Source organism: Delphinapterus leucas, chromosome 10 (assembly GCF_059928025.1).
Source record: "Delphinapterus leucas isolate spDelLeu-1000000601 "Yukka" chromosome 10, BTC_Dleu_Yukka2, whole genome shotgun sequence".
In the NCBI taxonomy this organism is placed as follows: Eukaryota; Metazoa; Chordata; class Mammalia; order Artiodactyla; family Monodontidae; genus Delphinapterus; species Delphinapterus leucas.
The window spans coordinates 64,826,413-64,844,969 of NC_143138.1; the positions used below are offsets into that span (position 1 = coordinate 64,826,413).

Consider the following 18,557-nt stretch of genomic DNA (forward strand, 5'->3'; position numbering starts at 1 on the left):
CGGGGAAAAAAAAAAAAAAAAAAAAAAAATCTTACAGGAAGACTGTTACTAAAGCAATATAATACACAGCACACAGCCATACATATTACCCTCTAGGAAGGGAAGGAATATTGCGGGGGGTGGGGGGAATGCTGAAATTAAAGGTATATTTTAGGTTTAATGATGTCAGTAGTTAAGTTTGAAAGAATCGTGAGCTTGACTTTCAAGGTTGTTAAAATGTGGTGAATAGTTGCCAACCTGAAGGGGAACCCGTGAGCTAAAAGATGGGACAATTTGAGCATGAAAATGAGTAAGGTCCATAATAGATTGAAACACATAAAAATATAAATTCACAATACTAAAAACATACACACACAACAGAAAAAAAACCTTATTGGTAACCTTTGGAGACTGTGTGTGTGTGGGTGACTTGGCAGAGGGGTTGAACTCATTATTAAATAATAAATAAATAAAAGGAAATAAATAAAGGGAATTTATTTATCCCTGATAAATAAAGGGAAAGGATGAAGCATTTATCCAGCCTTTCCTGTAAGGATTGATTTTCAGGGTAACTAAATGATTGGTGAAGAAAAGTTTTTTAAATAAAAGAATCACTGCTAATAAATGTAAATATATCTAATAAATATACATTTATTTACATAAATAAATAATAAAATGCATAAATAAATATATAATAAACATACGTTTATTTACATAAATAAATGCATAAATAAATAAATGCAGACGGAATAATAAATTTAGAAATCTTACCATTTTGTAACACTTGGTAAAATAAATGATCTAGGAAGCAACTCTCAATGGCAGGTAAAATCTTAAGTGAGTCTAATGGGGAACTATGGAACACCAGAACCACTGACCAATCTGAACGCCACCAAGAAAGAACCAACATCACAGGAAAAATGCCTGCATCGCCAAAGTGAACCTGAACCTACTAAAATATCCAGCGCCATCCTGTGGTTTATTTATGGGAGACGTGTGGGAAGGAGGAAAGGAGGGGGAAGGATATGTGAAATGACACCATGCACTTTGAGTGCATGATCGGGTACAGCCAAACACATGAATGGCATTTTAAAAAAGAAGAAAAAAAGGGAGGGTGAATTGTTAACACGTTAAAATAGATTTAAGAGAACTATTAGCGAATTCAAACAAATGAAGCATTCAAAGATATTTAATTAATGTTATTAGGAATTATGGTTACTTTTGTTGGGTGTAATATAGTAGGTTATGTTAAAGAATAAGATTTCCATTGGTTAGAGATACGTTTTGAAGTCTCCCACACCAAAGCGAGGAGGAAGAGATAAAATGTTGATAATTCTGAAGCTGTGCAATAGGTATTTGGGGGATTATTACGCTATTCTCTCTACTACTGTCTATAGTAGAAGATTTCTATAACAAAAAATTAAGAATGCCAGAAAGGTGATGATCGTTATCATAAGAGTTCATTGTGCTATTCTTTTTGTGTGTGTCTATCTTCGAGAATGTCTATAAATTAAAAAAAAAAAATGTAGACAATCCAAGGATGAATTTTTAAGGATCTCTGGGATATATTGTCGACCCACCCAAGAAAAAGGCATAATGCCAAGAGGACCCTGGAAAGAGAACATGGCAGGCATTATGTGGTGATGGCTATAAAAGCAGATTCACTTGTGTGTAATATCCTAGGTGACAATGGACATTCTGAACAGTTTTAGTCAGAAATCACCAACAGTGTGGTTCGCCCCCTCTGATGCTCTGTGCCACAGGGATGACCCCAGACTGAGTGGTGAGCAGAGCATTCCTCTCACCTGGCTGAGGTGGATGAGGCGGCGGCATCTGGTGGTGCATCAGAGGGTAGGGAGGGGGCTGCTGATGAGGCATCATGCCAGGGTGCCCTGCTGCTCCCAGTGGTGCCAGGCCAGGTCCTCCTGAGTGCTGGTGTGCCTGTTGAGGGTTCTGCCCATGCTGCTGCTGTTCCATTTGCTGTCGGGCTCGCAACTCAGCGTATTTCAGCTGTTCCATGTGGAAGTTCTGGCGTTCAGTAAGCAACTGCTGCCTCTGTTGTTCTAACTATTAAGAAAGGAAGGGGAAGAAAAATGAAATCAGGCGAGTCTTTCACGATTGGATGCCAACACAGGATATCTACATGATGTCCAAGTTCCCCAGAGCTCATCACAGTTACATAGTCACCTCCTCTCCTGAAACCACCACAGTGAGAGAAAAGGCATTATTTCCTGAGTAGAATGAAGTCAAGTTCTTCTCTGTGTTAAGTATAAGGCCTGCCTTTCCTTGGAACCTTCACCCGGTGGGGGGCTATTATACTCAGGACACTTGTAATTCCCTCTGTTTGGCGGGCCTTCAGATATTTAAAAAACTGTTTCCATGACTGCCTTACTCTTCCCCAGGTGAAACAAGCCTCTCCTGTCCTCTTAATAGTTCCTTAGATACTAGTATTTCAAGTCAAACCAACATTTCCAGGTGCTCTCTTCTGCATGTGATCCTTTTGGTTACTATTTTAGAATGTGACACCAGAGTTAAATCCTCTGGATGAGTCGATGTGGCCTTAGCTGCAAAGATACACATTTTCTATATGGAACTTTGGCGGTACCATTGTAAATCTTAGCTTCCAAGTACCCAAAATTATACTGGGTGACACTTTCACAGCATATTTTAGAAGCTTAAATAAAAATTTACATGAATCGTGCTTTGAAGAATATAAGCATTTCAATACTCAAGATAATCTTTCTGGGGGCTTCCCTGGTGGCCCAGTGGTTAAGAAAACGCCTGCCGATGAAGGAGATGCGGGTTCTATCCCTGGCCCGGGAAGATCCCACATGCTGCGGAGCAGCTAAGCCTGTGTGCCACAACTACTGAGCCTGTGCTCTAGAGCCTGCGAGCCACAACTACTGAGCCCGTGTGCCACATCTACTGAGCCTGCACTCTAGAGCCCGTGAGCTACAACTACTGAGCCCAAGTGCCACAACTACTGAAGTCCGCGTGCCTAGAGCCCGTGCTCCGCAACAAGAGAAGCCACTGCAGTGAGAAGCCCGTGCGCTGCAACTAGAGAAAGCCTGCGCGCAGCAACGAAGACCCAACAGAGCCAAAAATAAATAAATAAAAACAAATAAATTTATTTAAAAAAAAAGATAATCTTTCTGGGACCCAAATTAAAATACAGAGAAGTTAGGAAATTCAGAAGCCATATGCCTGACACTAGCGCAGAAAACGGAGCCCACCTTAAAAGCTATGAAAACTAACTTAACCCAGAGAAAATCACCTTTAACAGGAATGGAAATAAAAATCCAGATTTCTAGTAGTATAAAGATCATATGGAGGGTTAATAGCACTACTGCTTTTCTATAATGTTCTATCTCACCATTGTTGACAGCAAGATTTTATTCACTGGGAGGCATTTCTACAGCAGCCACAACAGCTCTTGGGCACTTGAGATGTGGCTAATCTGAAATGAGATGTACTATAAATGTAAAATAGTCACTGAATTTTGAAGACTCAGAATGAAAAAAATAAAATTTTCATATTGATTACATGTTAAAATACCATTATATACATATACTGGATTAAATAAAACATCATTATAGGGACTTCCTTGGTGGTGCAGTGGTTGAGAATCCACCTGCCAATGCAGGATTTACGGGTTCGAGCCCTGGTCTGGGAAGATCCCACATGCCGCAGAGCAACTAGGCCCGTGCACCACAACTACTGAGCCTGCGCTCTGGAGCTCGCGAACCACCGCTACTGAGCCCGAGTGCCACAACTACTGAAGCCCCCACGCGTAGAGCCCGTGCTCTGCAACAAGAAAAGCCACTTCAATGAGAAGCCTGTGCAGCGCAGCGAAGAGTAGCCCCCGCTCGATACAACTAGAGAAAAGCCCGCGCACAGCAACGAAGACCCAACGCAGCCAAAAAACAAAACAAACAAAAAAAATTATAATTTTTTTTTAACGTGGCTACTAGAAAATTTTTAATTACATATATGGCTCATGTATTTCTGTTGGAGAGCACTACTCCAAGGCATTTGGTAAGTTAAGGAAATGTAACATTTTAGCTTTCAGGAATAGTCAGTTTTATAGATAAATACTACATACTATCATTAGCAAAATCTAAGTGGAATACCCATGAGAATTAGCTTATGAATCTGGGCTCTTAGCAGAGAGCAGCTTGGGGAGAAGTCCCCGTGGAACCTAGTGAGAAGCCTCACTGGCTATCAGGAGTAGCAAGCAGGGAACGTCCACAGACAGATGGGGTGCTGGAAGACAGGCCGTGGACACAGCATGAAGCCAAGCGGCACGGCCAGATGAGGAGAAGAAAAGGAAAGAACAGATGGTAACGCTTATATCCCCGGTGTTGGTTAGCTGGCTTGCAGAGTCTCCCTTGGGAGAAGATCTGAAATGAACGATTTTGCAAGTGGTTGAGGGTTATCACAGGAGGGAGGAAACATGGTGTTACCATGGTCTAACAGGCTGGTGCGGGCTCTTCATTTTCTAAGGGTGACCCGAAGAGGCTAAACCCTGGCTCAGTTTAACATATCCTTCTTTTCGTAATCAGAAGGGAGTTGCAAGGTGTAAACAGCAAGAGAATCCTCTGGAAGTCCAGCTCTGCAAGATGACTAATCAGTGAGATAATGTAAGTAAAAGGCAGACTGAAAAAACAGAATTTAAAGATTCTGACCGTAAGTGCTATGGTCAGAAAGGTTTTGCTTTCTTCTAACCATTCTTTCCAGGAAATTTAGCACTTTGCTGAGGTTAGACTTAAGAGGTTGTCAGAAAAGGACCTCAACCTATGTTTTTGTTCAGCCACTATTGGTCTGGACAGGTCAGCTGAAGTCCAGCAGTTACGTAAGAACTCCAGAATATAGGTCAAGATCTGCTTTATAAAAACCTGAACTGTTACTGGAGGAAGACTTTGTGTCTCTGAAGGGAAATTTTAGTCTCTGCCTTACCTATCTCAGTGGGTTTTTTTTTTTTTTTAACTGAACCAGCCTTTCTTTGGGAACTGACCTTAGTATCGAAGTATTAATCTTGGAAAGAAAAATTTGCCCAATCTTCCTAGTTTACAAATGAACTAACGTCAATTACACTATTTTTTCCTGAGCTTCATCTGTCATTTCAAAACATAAAAGGTAATTAAAAGGTAATGAGAAGAATTTAAAAGGACGTGATTAAACACACACATCCCTGAAAAGAACCCAGTTTAAGCTTTAGATCCAATGCGGAATGAACAGGTCCTCTGAAGTGAGAGCAACGTCCAGACAGCAGGCTACCAGTTGGCTCCAGAGGGCCACCTCTGTTCTAGGGCACATGCAACAGAGCTTATGGACACATACTGGCCCCACCATCCAAAAGAAATACCTCTCTTGTTATAGATATCTTACTGTTACCGAATCCAACTGAAGACTGCATTCACTTCTGTGGCAATGAAATGTGGGAATCTTTGAGGAGAGTTTGACAGTACTGAGCAAATTTTAAATTCACATAACCAATGACCCAGTGATTCCACATCTGGAAATCTGTCCTAGAAAACTGTATGTATATTTGTATAAGGCCAGTCATTAAAGTACTATTTTTGATGTACATTTATGTCTGAGATGCACTGAGTAAAAAAAAAAGCAAGTTGCAACAACAATATTTATGTCTATTATATTTAAAAAAAAAAAAACCTTTGTGCCCATGTATAAACATTATATATACACTGAAAATGTTCTGAAGACACTAAACTATTAACAGTGATTATTCCTAGGAATGAAACTGAGGGTAGAAGACACTTTTTAATTTATCCATTTCTTTATTATTTGAAAAATTTTCATCACACCTATTTTTGTAATCACAAAACAAAATACTAAAATTACCCAAGTTATATGCTTCAGATAACTCGATTTTCTTCTCTCCCTTTTCTATTTCCAAGGACTATAGATAAAGCCCCAACAGCTAAACCAGATAGTGTAAATTACTCACGTAAATAGGGCGCTAATGAATCTGTTCACTTTCTTTCAAGACTCCGATCTGGCTCTAGGGAACCCAGTTTCATACAAAGATGCCTGTGGCCCTGATCTGAAGACATCCCCACCCCCACTGCATTCAAACCCTGCCTTCCTCTCCCCCTTCATTCCTACACTGTGTATGTATAAAGCAGCCGAATCCAAGCGGAACCGGAACATAACAGAGCACTTTTCTACACCAAGACCCCAAACACACACACAGCTGCAAGTGCAGCTGAAGTTCACACAGAGCTCTTCTCCCAACTTCATTTGCATAGAACAGGGAGGCGGGGTGGGAAAGAGTAAAAGAAGGTGGGGGCCTCAAAAATCCATCTACACTGCTAAGGGTCGAAATACCAGAGACTTGAAGCCTCTGACTACTTGGCCTCAGAACTGAAGTAAACACACCTTCCTTTGAAAGGTTTGGTATCAGTAACCGGACATCCACTTAAGAGAAAAACCAGACATACTCATTCCTTCTTACACCTCTGGCAAAACAAAACAACACAACTGCATCTTTCTGCTCCACTGGAGGCAGAAATCCAAAGGGGGACACGGCACCACTGTTGTGACTATCATTCTGTCCTTGTAAAGTGCTTGCTGTCTGAGGCCCTACGTCTTTTTTTGAATCAGAAGTAAACCTGCTCAGTCCTAAGTACAGCTTTCTTAATCTCAAATAAAACTATCCATAATGTCACGGTGCATGTCTAGTAACAGTTTCAATTATATGACAGGCAGTACAGAGATGAATTACTACAAATATGTAGAAAACAAAGTTAAATACAATTCTCCTGGGGCAGTATAAAATTAACTTTTTGTTCTTTTCTCCTTAATTTATCACAGAGTACCACAAACTTTTCTAACCCTACACCCTGTGTGTGAGGACGTCCCATTAGTAATAACTTTAAATCCATCCAGAACTTGACTGTTTCTCCTCACTTCCACGGCCCACCACCACCTCACGTGGACTTCCCAACAGCCTCCTCACCAGTCTCCCCTTTTCTAAACTTGTCACTTTATATTCTCTAGACAGTGGAGAGACTGATCGCCACTTAACTGTAAGGAAGATGACGCCAGTTTTCTGCATGTATTCCACATTTTTATGGAATAAATAAAATAGGCCCTGCAATTATTCCACATTTTAATCACAGTAAAATGAAAGGCCTCTGGATGGTTTACAGGGACTTCTGTGATTAGGGCACCATCATCTCTGCCTTCACCATCTTACCTCTCCCTACTCACTCATGCCCCAGCCCACCCCATCTACTCCTTAGTTCCCAAACATGTCAGTCACGCTCTTGCCTCAGAGTCTCTCTCTAATGCTGGCTGTTTCTAGGGCTTAGAGACATTCGCCCAACTGTCAGTTTCTCAACAGGGCTTACACCGATGACACCACTTAGAACTGAAATCTTTCCCTTGCCCCGCCCAATCTCACTTACACAGCCTGAAACATACAGGTATGTATACATACACAGTATATATGCATGCATATACATACAAAGCACATAACATCTAACATCCTCCATTAATTATTTAAGCTCTACCAAGGCAAAGAGTTTTGTTGGATTCTATTCACCAGTGTTATCTCCAGTACTTAATACACCTAGAACAAAGTAGGTGCTCAATAAACATTTGCCAAATGAAAAAATGAACTTAATCCATCATCTATGATGTGAAAGCCATCAGCTCTGGGCAAGCTGACTCTTCAGTCTCCTCAGCAATCATACCTTTCTCTTCACAGTTTTGGATTTGGACCTTTTCTACAACTCACATCAGTCCTTCCTCTACCAGGAAGCTTTCCTTGATAATCTGAGCCAATCAAGCTTTCCTTGATAATCTGAGCCTCTCCTCTGACTTTCCATAGCCTCACTGCCTCGTGGTATCTTTGTGTCAGTTTCTCATCTACCCTCTCACCTCCTTAAGGACAGGGTCCAGGTTTCTCACAGCTTTGAGTTTCCTACAATGTCTCTCTTTTCAAAGGTATACAATTTCTATACCTAGTCAAACGAGAGCATTAAGTACAGAAGCTATAAATGTGATCAACACAGAGATTCTCACTGGTCTCAAAGTATCTTCCCCCCCCCCCTTTAATCCAAATAAGAACGCTTTAGGTAGGACCCAGGCCCTCCAGTTCTCTTCAGTCCCCAACACAGCCCATGTCTGACACCTGTTCTCTTGAGTGATGTCTGCTATCTGCTTGGCACGGAAGGCTGCACACTTGGGCAGACCCTCTCAGTTTCGAACCCAGGGCCAGCTCAGCATCCTCACCTAAACTGGGGTCAGTAGTCTTCATCGGGCTTCCCTGGTGGCACAGTGGTTAAGAATCTGCCTGCCAACGCAGGGAACATGGGTTTGAGCCCTGGTCCGGGAAGATCCCACATGCCACGGAGCAACTAAGTCTGTGTGCCACAATTACTGAGCCTGCACTCTAGAGCCCGCGAGCCACAACTACTGAACCCACGTGCTACAACTACTGAAGCCCGCACGCCTAGAGCCCGTGCTCCACAACAAGAGAAGCCACCCCAATGAGAAGCCCGCGCACCACAACAAAGAGCAGCCCCCGCTCACCGCAACTAGAGAAAGCCTGAGCGCAGCAACAAAGACCCAAGGCAGCCAAAAATAAATAAATTAAAATAAATAAATTAAAAAAAAAGTCTTTATCATGTCAATTCCTGGACAGACTCTGTATACTCCATAACTGACTTCCTCCAATATTAGTACTTTATGAGAGGACTGTAACAAAAGCTACTTAGCTCTAATTATAGCTGTATACATAATATCTATAAAAGATATTAAACTGTTATATCCTTATTCTTAATTTCTAAATAATTAAGACTCAAGAGAACATCTGATTTTACGTCATTAGAGAGAGAAAGAAACTTCATATCTGATTCTGAAAGTGTATGAAAAGATTCTTGAAATCTGTTGCTATACAAACAAAACCAAATGTTTAATTCAAAAAAGCATGTCCTGAAGCTACTGGTTACTAGGTGAAGATGAGCAGGACCTCACCTATAGTGAACTGAGGAGTGTGGTAGGCAAAGCACTAGGCAGTGGTTTAGAACGCGCCGCTCCTGGCTGACCTGACCCCTTTCCACAATTTCAACTTTCATGAGTCATATAACAAAGGGTATCAAAACCCTGCATATCTCAGAGTCTCTAGGTTAAAATGCGGTAAGAATGGCTCATTTCTTTATAAATTTTGAAGTACTAGATAAAAACGCAGAGCTGAACAAACACAGGTTTGAGACCCAGCTCTGTTATTTATGAACTGTGTGATCTGAGATACATGAAGTGTACCTTGTTTAAGCTCTAGACTCTTCATCTACGAGAATGGTTAACAAAGAAATGGCCTCATGTTCCCACCCAGCATCACTGCTGGATTCTAAATGTTCATAAAGCCAACAAAGACTTATAAATATTAAGAATTTAATATATAATTGATTATTGGTTTGCATAAAGGGAGGCATAGAAATATTTACTGAACACTTACTCTGTGTTCTAGGCAGTGTGCCAGGCACATGCCATAGTTCTCTCATTTAATCCCCACAACAGTCCTGTGAGGAGAGGAAATCATCAGTAGGAAAATAGCCACAGCTTTGCTCGCTCACAGGGAAGGACAGGATAACTAGTGCTGGGAAGGAGAAAAATAGATTATGTCTTACTGTGCATGAAATGAATGGAAGCCATTTTAAAGTTTGTAGGATTTTTTGGTCGTTGTGATAGTGAGCCTCCAAGGTTGCCCCCAGTGATCCCGCTTCCTAACATTTAGGCCTTCTCCACTGAGCCCTGCCAGCCCACAGCCCCACCCAACCCCAGAATCAAGGTTGGGCTGTGGGACTGAGAGAATATAGCAGGAGCGCAGGAATGTGCCTGCCAAGTTTAGGTTATAAAAGATACTGTGGCTTCCACTTTGGGTGCTCTTTCACGTTCTTGCTCTTTTCAGTCACTTGCTCTGGGGGAAGCCACTTCATGAGGAGTACTATGGAAAGGCCCACGTGGCAAGGAACTGAAGCCTCCTGCCAATAGCCACATGAATAAGCTTCGAGGGGTATCCTCCAGCCCCAGCTGAACCTTATGAAGACTGCATCCTAACCAGAGACCCTGAGCCTGATCCACTCAGGAAAGCTGCTCTCAGATTCCTAACCCTCAGGAAATGTGTGAGATACTGTTTTCAGTCACTGCTTTGGGTTAATTTTTTACATAGCAATAACTAATACAGGTATGCTACTGACATTCAGTGGCTAGGGCTAGGGACTGTCTTATATAATGAATTTTACTGGCCCAAATGCTGATTAAGAAAAAACAGGCCGGCCACCAAAGGACTTGAGAATATCAACCTTGCGTGGTGAAAAAGATTCAGTAGAATGTTTTCCCACATTTTCGGTTCTGCTGTTTTATTCAGAGACTATTCTGTAAAATGTTTTATGTGCTCAATTAGAATTTAAGATTAAAAAAATAGATTCAAGTAAGAAAAACCCAGTGGACTCAGATTAATTTGAGATAAAAAACTATGAGAAATCCAGAGCACAAGGATGTCTGAGAATCAGTGGAGAGAACTGGGAAGGGCCTGAGGACTCTGCTATTCCAGGGGACAGTTCCACTAGGGGGGTTTAAAAGAGTGAGGAATCCACAAGTTCACCCTCCGAAGATAAAGCAATTTAGAGCTGAGAAAAGAGCCCCTTGACAATCTAGACATAGTTGCATTAAGTGCCCAGAGAGGGTCATGCCAATCTTCCAGGCTAACAACATCAGTTCTGCTTCATGAATGACAGCAAGGCGTCTGGTTGCCAGTGGGAACTACGCAATGATCACTTGAATTCTGCATGTGCCAATAATCCATTATGTAGCCCCCTGTTATCCCAAGTACCCTAAAAAAGGCTATCAAATGACAAAAGGGCAGCTTATTAGGGTAAGATAAACACAAACACTCACTCTTCAAAGCTTCAGCTCACCTCTAGGAAGTTTTCTCTAATACCCTCTCCTTCTCCGCATCTTCCATGTATGTTCCCTTAAGAACTGAACACACGATACTGTCATTTGTCTTCTTGACTGTCTTCCCTGTTAAACTAAAGTAAGGTCCCCTAGCGTAAACTTTCCTTTCCACTTTCCCAGCTTCTGACACTGATGCTGGCATACATCCATTCAACAGACACATTAACAAGGGCCTATGATGTGCCAGCTGTGTGTGAACAAAGACACTTAACAAACTCTGCCCTCAAAGAGAATACACTCTGGTATGGGAGGCGGACTTATGAACTAGCATTTACAATATATTAAGTGCTCTGTTAGGCTGCTACAGAAGTAAATGGGGAGGGCATGTCACTCACAGGTTCAGGGCTGAGGGACGCAGGAGGTTGGCAAAGAGTAGGAAAAAAGGCCTTGCTGGTGGAAGAGCAGGATGCACTCAGGTGGCAGAGAACACACACGGCTATGAGGGAAGCCTGTATGTGGCGTGCTATGACATGACTGGTGCACAGAGAGCAATGGAGATGAGACTGGGGTGGCCTGTTGCTCCTGGGACAGGAGAGGGCTGGTGATGTGAGAGATACTTACAGGATTAGGGAAGTGGGGATGAGGTAGCATAGGGTGTGGGTAGGATAGTTACTGAAGCAGCCTCTTCCTCATGGGGCCAAAATGTAAGTGGAAGAACAGGTCTTAGGACAAAATGAAAACGGGCTATTGTGATAGTTACTGAGCTACTCATCATGAAGAATCTGCCAGAGGACTTGCTTGGATTAACCACTAAGAAAGAGCTTAACAAATGCAAATGGATCCTTAAAATTAAAATTCTTCTGGAATGGTTAAACTTAAGGTTCTCCCATTTAGAGATACCAGTATCTGGTATGCTGATAAAAAAGTCAAAACAATCAGAAAATCAGAAAAAGTCCTAACTAAATCCTCAAATTTAGCCCACTGTTTAGAAAGGCATTAATTCCTTTCCTGGTCAACTCATTAAAAAACAAATTTCTCAAAACAAACAAAACCAAAAAATTTCTCAAGAGAACTTCATCTCTGTCCCTCCAAAAAATCCCCTGAAATAACCAAATGTTCCCCTGATTGTATATTTCTTACTTTTTGTGGCTTCCTTCCTCATTCTTGGCCTTTTTCATAATTCTTTTTGTCCTGTTTGGGCCACGTCCTTATATCAAGTGTATGCCAGAGAAAATGCTGCTTACCAGTACTCTGCTAGGCCTGGTTCCACCTGCCCTTCCCTATACAGGAGAGGGAAGGTAACAAATAGGTAATAAAGTAAGTCTAAGATCCGACTATTATAGAAGGGAGAATTTGATACCATCATGTATCTGGAAAGCCAAGAGGTATAAGAAGCTGAGGTTTAGATAATTATTTTCAGAGTTCCTTTTATTTATCATCACTGGCTGATAATCCCTTTGAAAGGGCAAAAGGTTAGAAAAAAGGTTAGACGATAGCCACGGAGACCAACAAATTACGTTACTGTATTTTCTCTATTTCTATTTCTCGTATTTCATGAAAGGTGGTCAGAGTTTAATTGTGAAAAAGCCACTATAAAATTCCCCTTACTTACAGCTTCTTTCTCTCTGTCCATGATGGTTTCCAGTTCCTCAAAATGTCTAAGTTTGATCTCCAGTTTCTTCATTTGTGTCTCAACCAGGAGAGCTACCAGAGACTTGATCTTTCTCTCTTCCACGGCAGCCAAGTGCTAAGGGCAAAAAAATCATTCAAAGTATTTAGGTAAATGTTTGCTTAATAAACAGTAAGAAAATGCTGAAATTACTATTATAAGTGGGAATTATGGAATTAAGAATGGTGCCCTGGATGCCCCCTTTGCATGTTTCTACTATTTATTTCAACTTAAAATAGCAGGGACTTCCCTGGTGGCACAGCGTTTAAGAATCCACCTGCCAATGCAGGGACAAGGGTTCGATTCCTAGTCTGGGAAGATCCCACGTGCTATGGAGCAACTAAGCCCATGCGCCATAACTGAGCCCGCATGCCACAACTACAGAAGCCCTTGCACCCAGAGCCCGTGCTCTGCAACAAAGACGAGCCCCGCAATGAGAAGCCCACATACCGCAACAAAGAGTAGCCCCCGCTCACCGCAACTAGAGAAAGCCCATGCACAGCAACGAAGACCCGACGCAGCCAAAAATAAACAAATAAATTAATTAATTAAAAAAAAAAAACAAAAAATAAAACAACTATCCATGCCTGAATTTCTGGTACTTACAAATATAAATCTATATATAGATATGAATCTATAAATACCAGAAAATAAGGATTAAAAGGAAACTTCTTCCATGCTAATCTACTCTCTTCAAAGAGCCCACTAAGGAGAAAAGGTTGAATCAGGGCCTTGAAAGGCAAAGGAGGACACCATGGCCTGGAAGGCACTTCCCCATCTACCACCCACTCACCTCCCACCCTCACTCTGTAACTCTGTTTTTCCCTCCTTACGAACTGTCCAGGAGCAGGCAAGCAGTGCTCTCCCTCAGCAATCAACCCTCAGATGCAAAGCCCCTACTGAGTGTCTACTATGAACAGAGAGGAGGGGGTGAACAATATTCCACCCCTAGTTTGGGGATAGGGTATAAGACAGGAGGTTATTCTGGAAGAATGTACCACTCACTCCCCTGTACAGGACTGATGAGTCCCACTCATGCTTCCTGTCAAATCAGCAGCACACAGAGGAAGATGCCACATTACTCAGAGAGGATGAGGATCCCACATTTGGCCAACGTCCTGACTACGTGCAAAGGATGAATACCACCTTCTCCAGACACCATCCAAGAGCTTATACCAACAAACTCCCAACACTGTTTTGCACTATTACATCTACTGAATTTATGTGCTTATTTTGCTTCTACACAAGGTTTTGAGAAGTAACACGGAGTGGCTGACTTATTGATCTGTGTTTCTTATAGAATCTAGAAGGAGTGAACATACAGGAGTTTAATATAGGCTTTTGGGAACTAAACTGGTAGAGAACACTTAAATAAGAGCCTTATTTTTCACTCTTTTACAGTTGATAAAGAAAAATATAGTTTTATACCTACAGAGACCCATCTGCAGGAAGATTCAGAAGTGTAAGCAAAAGATTTTATGAAAGAATCTACAGCTATTAATGGTCATGTTTGCCTCCCTAACTACGTTAAGCTGCATCAATAACACCAAAAGTTTAAATAAAGATTACATGATTCTAAGCCTGTTATCACTGATCGTGTTATGCAATTTTATATTTCTAATGAGATATAAAAAAACAGGTTACAAAAAAAAATTCAGACTGTCGCAGACTTCTCAAAAGCAAAAACTAGGTTTTTGAAAACAAAGGTAAAAGTGCCTTCCAAATTGTGAGGGCTAATAAATTTCAGTCTAGAATTTCAAGTACAACAACTTAAACCAATTAGGTGCAGAATAAAGACAAATTTCCAAAATCAAGGACTCAAAATCCTACACATGCTTTTGAAGGACGTGCTCCACTTAACTTCGTGTAAACTGAGAAAAAGATAAAAGACATGAGATCCGGACATCACAGACTCAACCTAAGAAAGAAGTCCTAAGTTAACAGGGTGGCACAAACAGGCCAAAAGCAAATAGGGACAAATGAAAGAAGACTGGCAATATAATGATAACCAAAGCTGGGTGAGGGGTACAGAGTCATTACACTATTTTGTCTACTTCTGTATATATTCCAATAGTTGCATAATAAATTTTTAAAAAGGGCAGAAGGTGGGTCAACAGACGGTGCTGGGACAACTGGATATCCAGAAACAAAATGATAAATTTGGACCCCTACCTCACATAATACACAAAAATTAACTCAGTAGATCATAGATCTATATGTAAGAGCTAACACTAAAACATTCTTAGAAGAGGTAGCGCAGTGGTTAAGAATGCAGCTGCCAATGCAGGGGACATGGGTTCGAGCTCTGGTCCAGGAAGATCCCACATGCCACGGAGCAACTACACCAGTGTGCCACAGCTACTGAGCCTGCGCTCTAGAGCCCGCGCTCCACTACAAGAGAAGCCACCACAATGAGAAGCCCGCACACCACAATGACGAGTAGCCCCTGCTCGCCACAACTAGAGAAAGCCCGCGCGCAGCAACAAAGACCCAACGCAGCCAAAAACAAATAAATAAATAAATTTATATTAAAAAAAAAAAAAAGAAATTCTAGAGAGTTCTTTGAACAGAAGGAAAAAACCTCTTCCATTAAAAGAAAAAATTGAAATGGAGATAGGAACTGAGAAGCACCGGACAGGGAAAACTGAACTTAGGTTCTAGCATTATTGAAGAAGTTATAAAAATAATTTGGATTAAATTGCAATAACTCGAGAATGAATTGTGTAGTCATTAGGAAAAACACTAAAAGAACAAAAGTGTATGTAATGAACAAGGTCACTGGAAAAAAAATACTAGAATAAAAATTATTGAATTAAAAATAAGATGTTACAATCGGAGGAAACTGATGAACAGCACACAAAATTGCTCTAAAATATTTTTGCAACTTCTATGAATCTAAACAGTGAAAAGGAAAAAAAAAAAGGCCTAAGGCTACATAACTATCATGTGGGGGGAAAGGGGTTAAAATCCTGGTTTGAAGACTATAAAACATGATATATAAGGTGTGATGTAGAAGAGATATTGAATAAGTAGCTGTCTAGGCAAATGATAATTTTACTGCCTCGTGCATTAAGGGTGGTTTGATTATGCTGAGAATTTAAACTGGACCAGCTTTAGCCTGCCTGCCTTCCTCCCTCCCTCCCTCCCTTCATTTGGCTGTGTGGGGCTTTGTTGCCGCCGCGTGTGAGATCTTTAGTTGCGGCATGTGGGATCTAGTTCCCTGACCAGGGATCAAACCTGGGCCCCATGCATTGGGAGCGTGAAGTGCCAACCACTGCACTGCCAGGGAAGTCCCCAGACATTTCAAAATGTTCTTTGCTTTATATGTACTCACCTTGTCTCCTTTTATGCTAAGAGTTTCTTGCCATTCTGGTCCATGAATTATAATACATTTAATTCATGGATGGATGTACTTAGAACAGTGCCTGGAACATGGTAGGCACCTGATACCTGCGAGCTGTACCCTAAAAGCCCATTTTGTTGGAAGACCCTCCTCTGCCTGCACTGGACCGCTTCTAACATGTCTTTTAAGACTTGGCCTTAGGCATCACTTCCTCTGGGTAGCTCCCTTACATCACGGCTCCCACAGCCTCCATGACGATTCTTACTGCACTGTATTTTATCTATTCACTTGACTTTTACTCCCCAGGGTCAAGGCCCGAGGAAGCCCCATATGTATGACTGCTTGGCAATTTTAGCGATGCAAGAAATAAGGAGATGAGGTGGGTAGTAGAGAGGACACGGAGAAGAGGCAGCCTTTATCCAAAGCCTAGAATTCACCTGTGACTAAGGTTAAAAAAACACTAGAAATCTCTAGAAGTAAACCTGGGCACTTTGAATGCAGGATGAGAATATAACCAGCAAAGCATGGCCTTCAATCTAAAGAAACAAATTTGAGTAAAAAACTCAAGAAAAGAAAAAACAAATCAAAACTTGAATCTGTAAACTCTATGGCAGTTGCATTACTAAAGACTTATAGGATTATTCAGTCTGATTTCTAGTTTAAAAAAATTTTTTAGGGCTTCCCTGGTGGCGTGGTGGTTGGGAATCCGCCTGCCGATGCAGGGGACACGGGTTTGTGCCCCGGTCCGGGAAGATCCCACATGCTGTGGAGTGGCTGGGCCCGTGAGCCATGGCCGCTGAGCCTGCGCGTCCAGAGCCTGTGCTCCGCAACGGGAGAAGCCACAACAGTGAGAGGCCCGTGTACCGCAAAAAAAAAACAAAACTTTAATATGTATCAAAATTAACCCACCTCAAATGTAAGAACTATTCATCGGCGTGGTTAATCACATCTGGGTTTTGAGTGAAAACAGAAGAACTAATGTTGCACACTAAATTTGGCGTTTTCATATTTCAAGTCTTAATAACATTTATTTAAATATTAATATAGGGCTTCCCTGGTGGCACAGTGGATAAGAATCTGCCTGCCAATGCAGAGGACATGGGTTCGATCCCTGGTCTGGGAAGATCCCACATGCCACGGAGCGACTAAGCCCACGTGCCACAACTACTTGAGCCTGTGCTCTAGAGCCCGTAAGCCATAACTACTTAAGTCCACGCGCCTAGAGCCCATGCTCCACAACAACTGAAGCCACTGCAATGAGAAGCTCACTGGCTGCAACTAGAGAAAGCCCGTGTGCAGCAACAAAGAGCCAACACAGCCAAAAGATAAATAAAATAAAAATTAATATAAACCCTGATTTTCTGTATAGAATTATTTAAAACAAATCACTGCATCTTCTCAACTTCTTCCATCTTGCAACCCCTATTTATAAGAGGAGAGATACAACAGATTTCTCTGAAAGAACTGGCCTGTTCCTATGTAGTCTCACTATCTGAATTTTACTGACTGAACCCTAATGAACTTACTAACGTGCCATTTCTCTATCTCCTACATTTCTAGATCACCTACATTACTAGATTCTTTTTGTTGATTTAACCTCCATGACTATTCATATTTTTACTGGTAAGAGATTCTGATCTGGAAGAAGACAAGAAATTTCCTTCATGAAACAGCATGCTTCCTGCTATTAAAGATTCTAAGAAATTCTGCTAATTTATGGATTTGGTGATATATATGAAGTCAGCAGAAGTCAGAAAGGCTTAAGAAGTAGATTCTGAAGGGAATTAAAAAGACTTCACAGGGGCTTGAAGTGATTAGACAAATGTTATTAAGCACTGGACCAAAGCTGCTAACAGATCGGATCCAAATACCACTTCTGTCTGCTTTAAGAAGAAAAAAAGATGGTAAAAGTGAGAGTTAACCGTTGGAATGCATTATGGGAGTAGGGTGAAATATGTCATACTACACACCCTGGTAGGTATTTTCACGCTACTTCTAATAATAACCTACCAAGAAACATGTTATCTCCATTTTATATAGAATGAAACTGAAGCTTAGAGAAGTTAAATATCTTGCTAAAGGTTGCAGTTAAATCCACTGGGAATTGAATTCAGTTCTGATGAGAGCCTAGAAGCAAAGCGGGGCAGTAAGAAAGGTGACACAGAGAGACAGGGAGGAACTAACAGTACTGTATAAATGTTTCCATCTTTCCCTGGTTTTTTGGGGGTGGAGTCCCTAAAAATTAGAACTCAAATCATAATTAGTATAGCAGAGGTGCTAAACAAAGAAAAAAAAAGATGGACACTTTTTTAAGCTAGCTGTTGGGTTTTTAGTTGTAAAATGTTTGAAAACATTTTCCTTGGAATGAAGAATTTTTATCAGATTACGTTTCTGGGTTGGTTGGAATCACAAGACTCTAAGTCTGGAGATCTGGGTTTTGGTACTAGTTCGGTCCATAACTAGTTACACTAGTTACATAATTTTAGGCCCATCATTCACTTAAAAGAATTATTTATTTTATTTATTTATTTTTGGCTGCACTGGGTCTTCGTTGCTGCACGCAGGCTTTCTCTAGCTGTGGCAAGCGGGGGCTACTCTTCATTGCGGTGCGCAGGCTTCTCATTGCGGTGGCTTGTCTTG

General features: G+C 41.3%; 1 protein-coding gene across 7 annotated transcripts in view; it reads right to left on the reverse strand.

Annotated features, from left to right (window-relative positions):
* The window catches only part of SMARCC1 (SWI/SNF related BAF chromatin remodeling complex subunit C1), a 181,255-nt gene that overhangs the window by 17,247 nt on the left and 145,451 nt on the right, over nt 1–18,557 (reverse strand). For 6 of the 7 annotated variants that reach the window (XM_089919220.1, XM_089919222.1, XM_089919219.1 and 3 more), the window contains 2 exons: nt 12,518–12,652; nt 1,785–2,046 (listed from right to left, as the gene is read on the reverse strand). In XM_089919220.1, the coding sequence (XP_089775346.1) occupies nt 1,785–2,046; nt 12,518–12,652 (397 nt within the window). Of the gene's footprint in view, nt 1–1,784; nt 2,047–3,352; nt 3,437–12,517; nt 12,653–18,557 lie in introns of those variants that run through there. The other variant, XM_089919225.1, reaches the window with a different exon arrangement.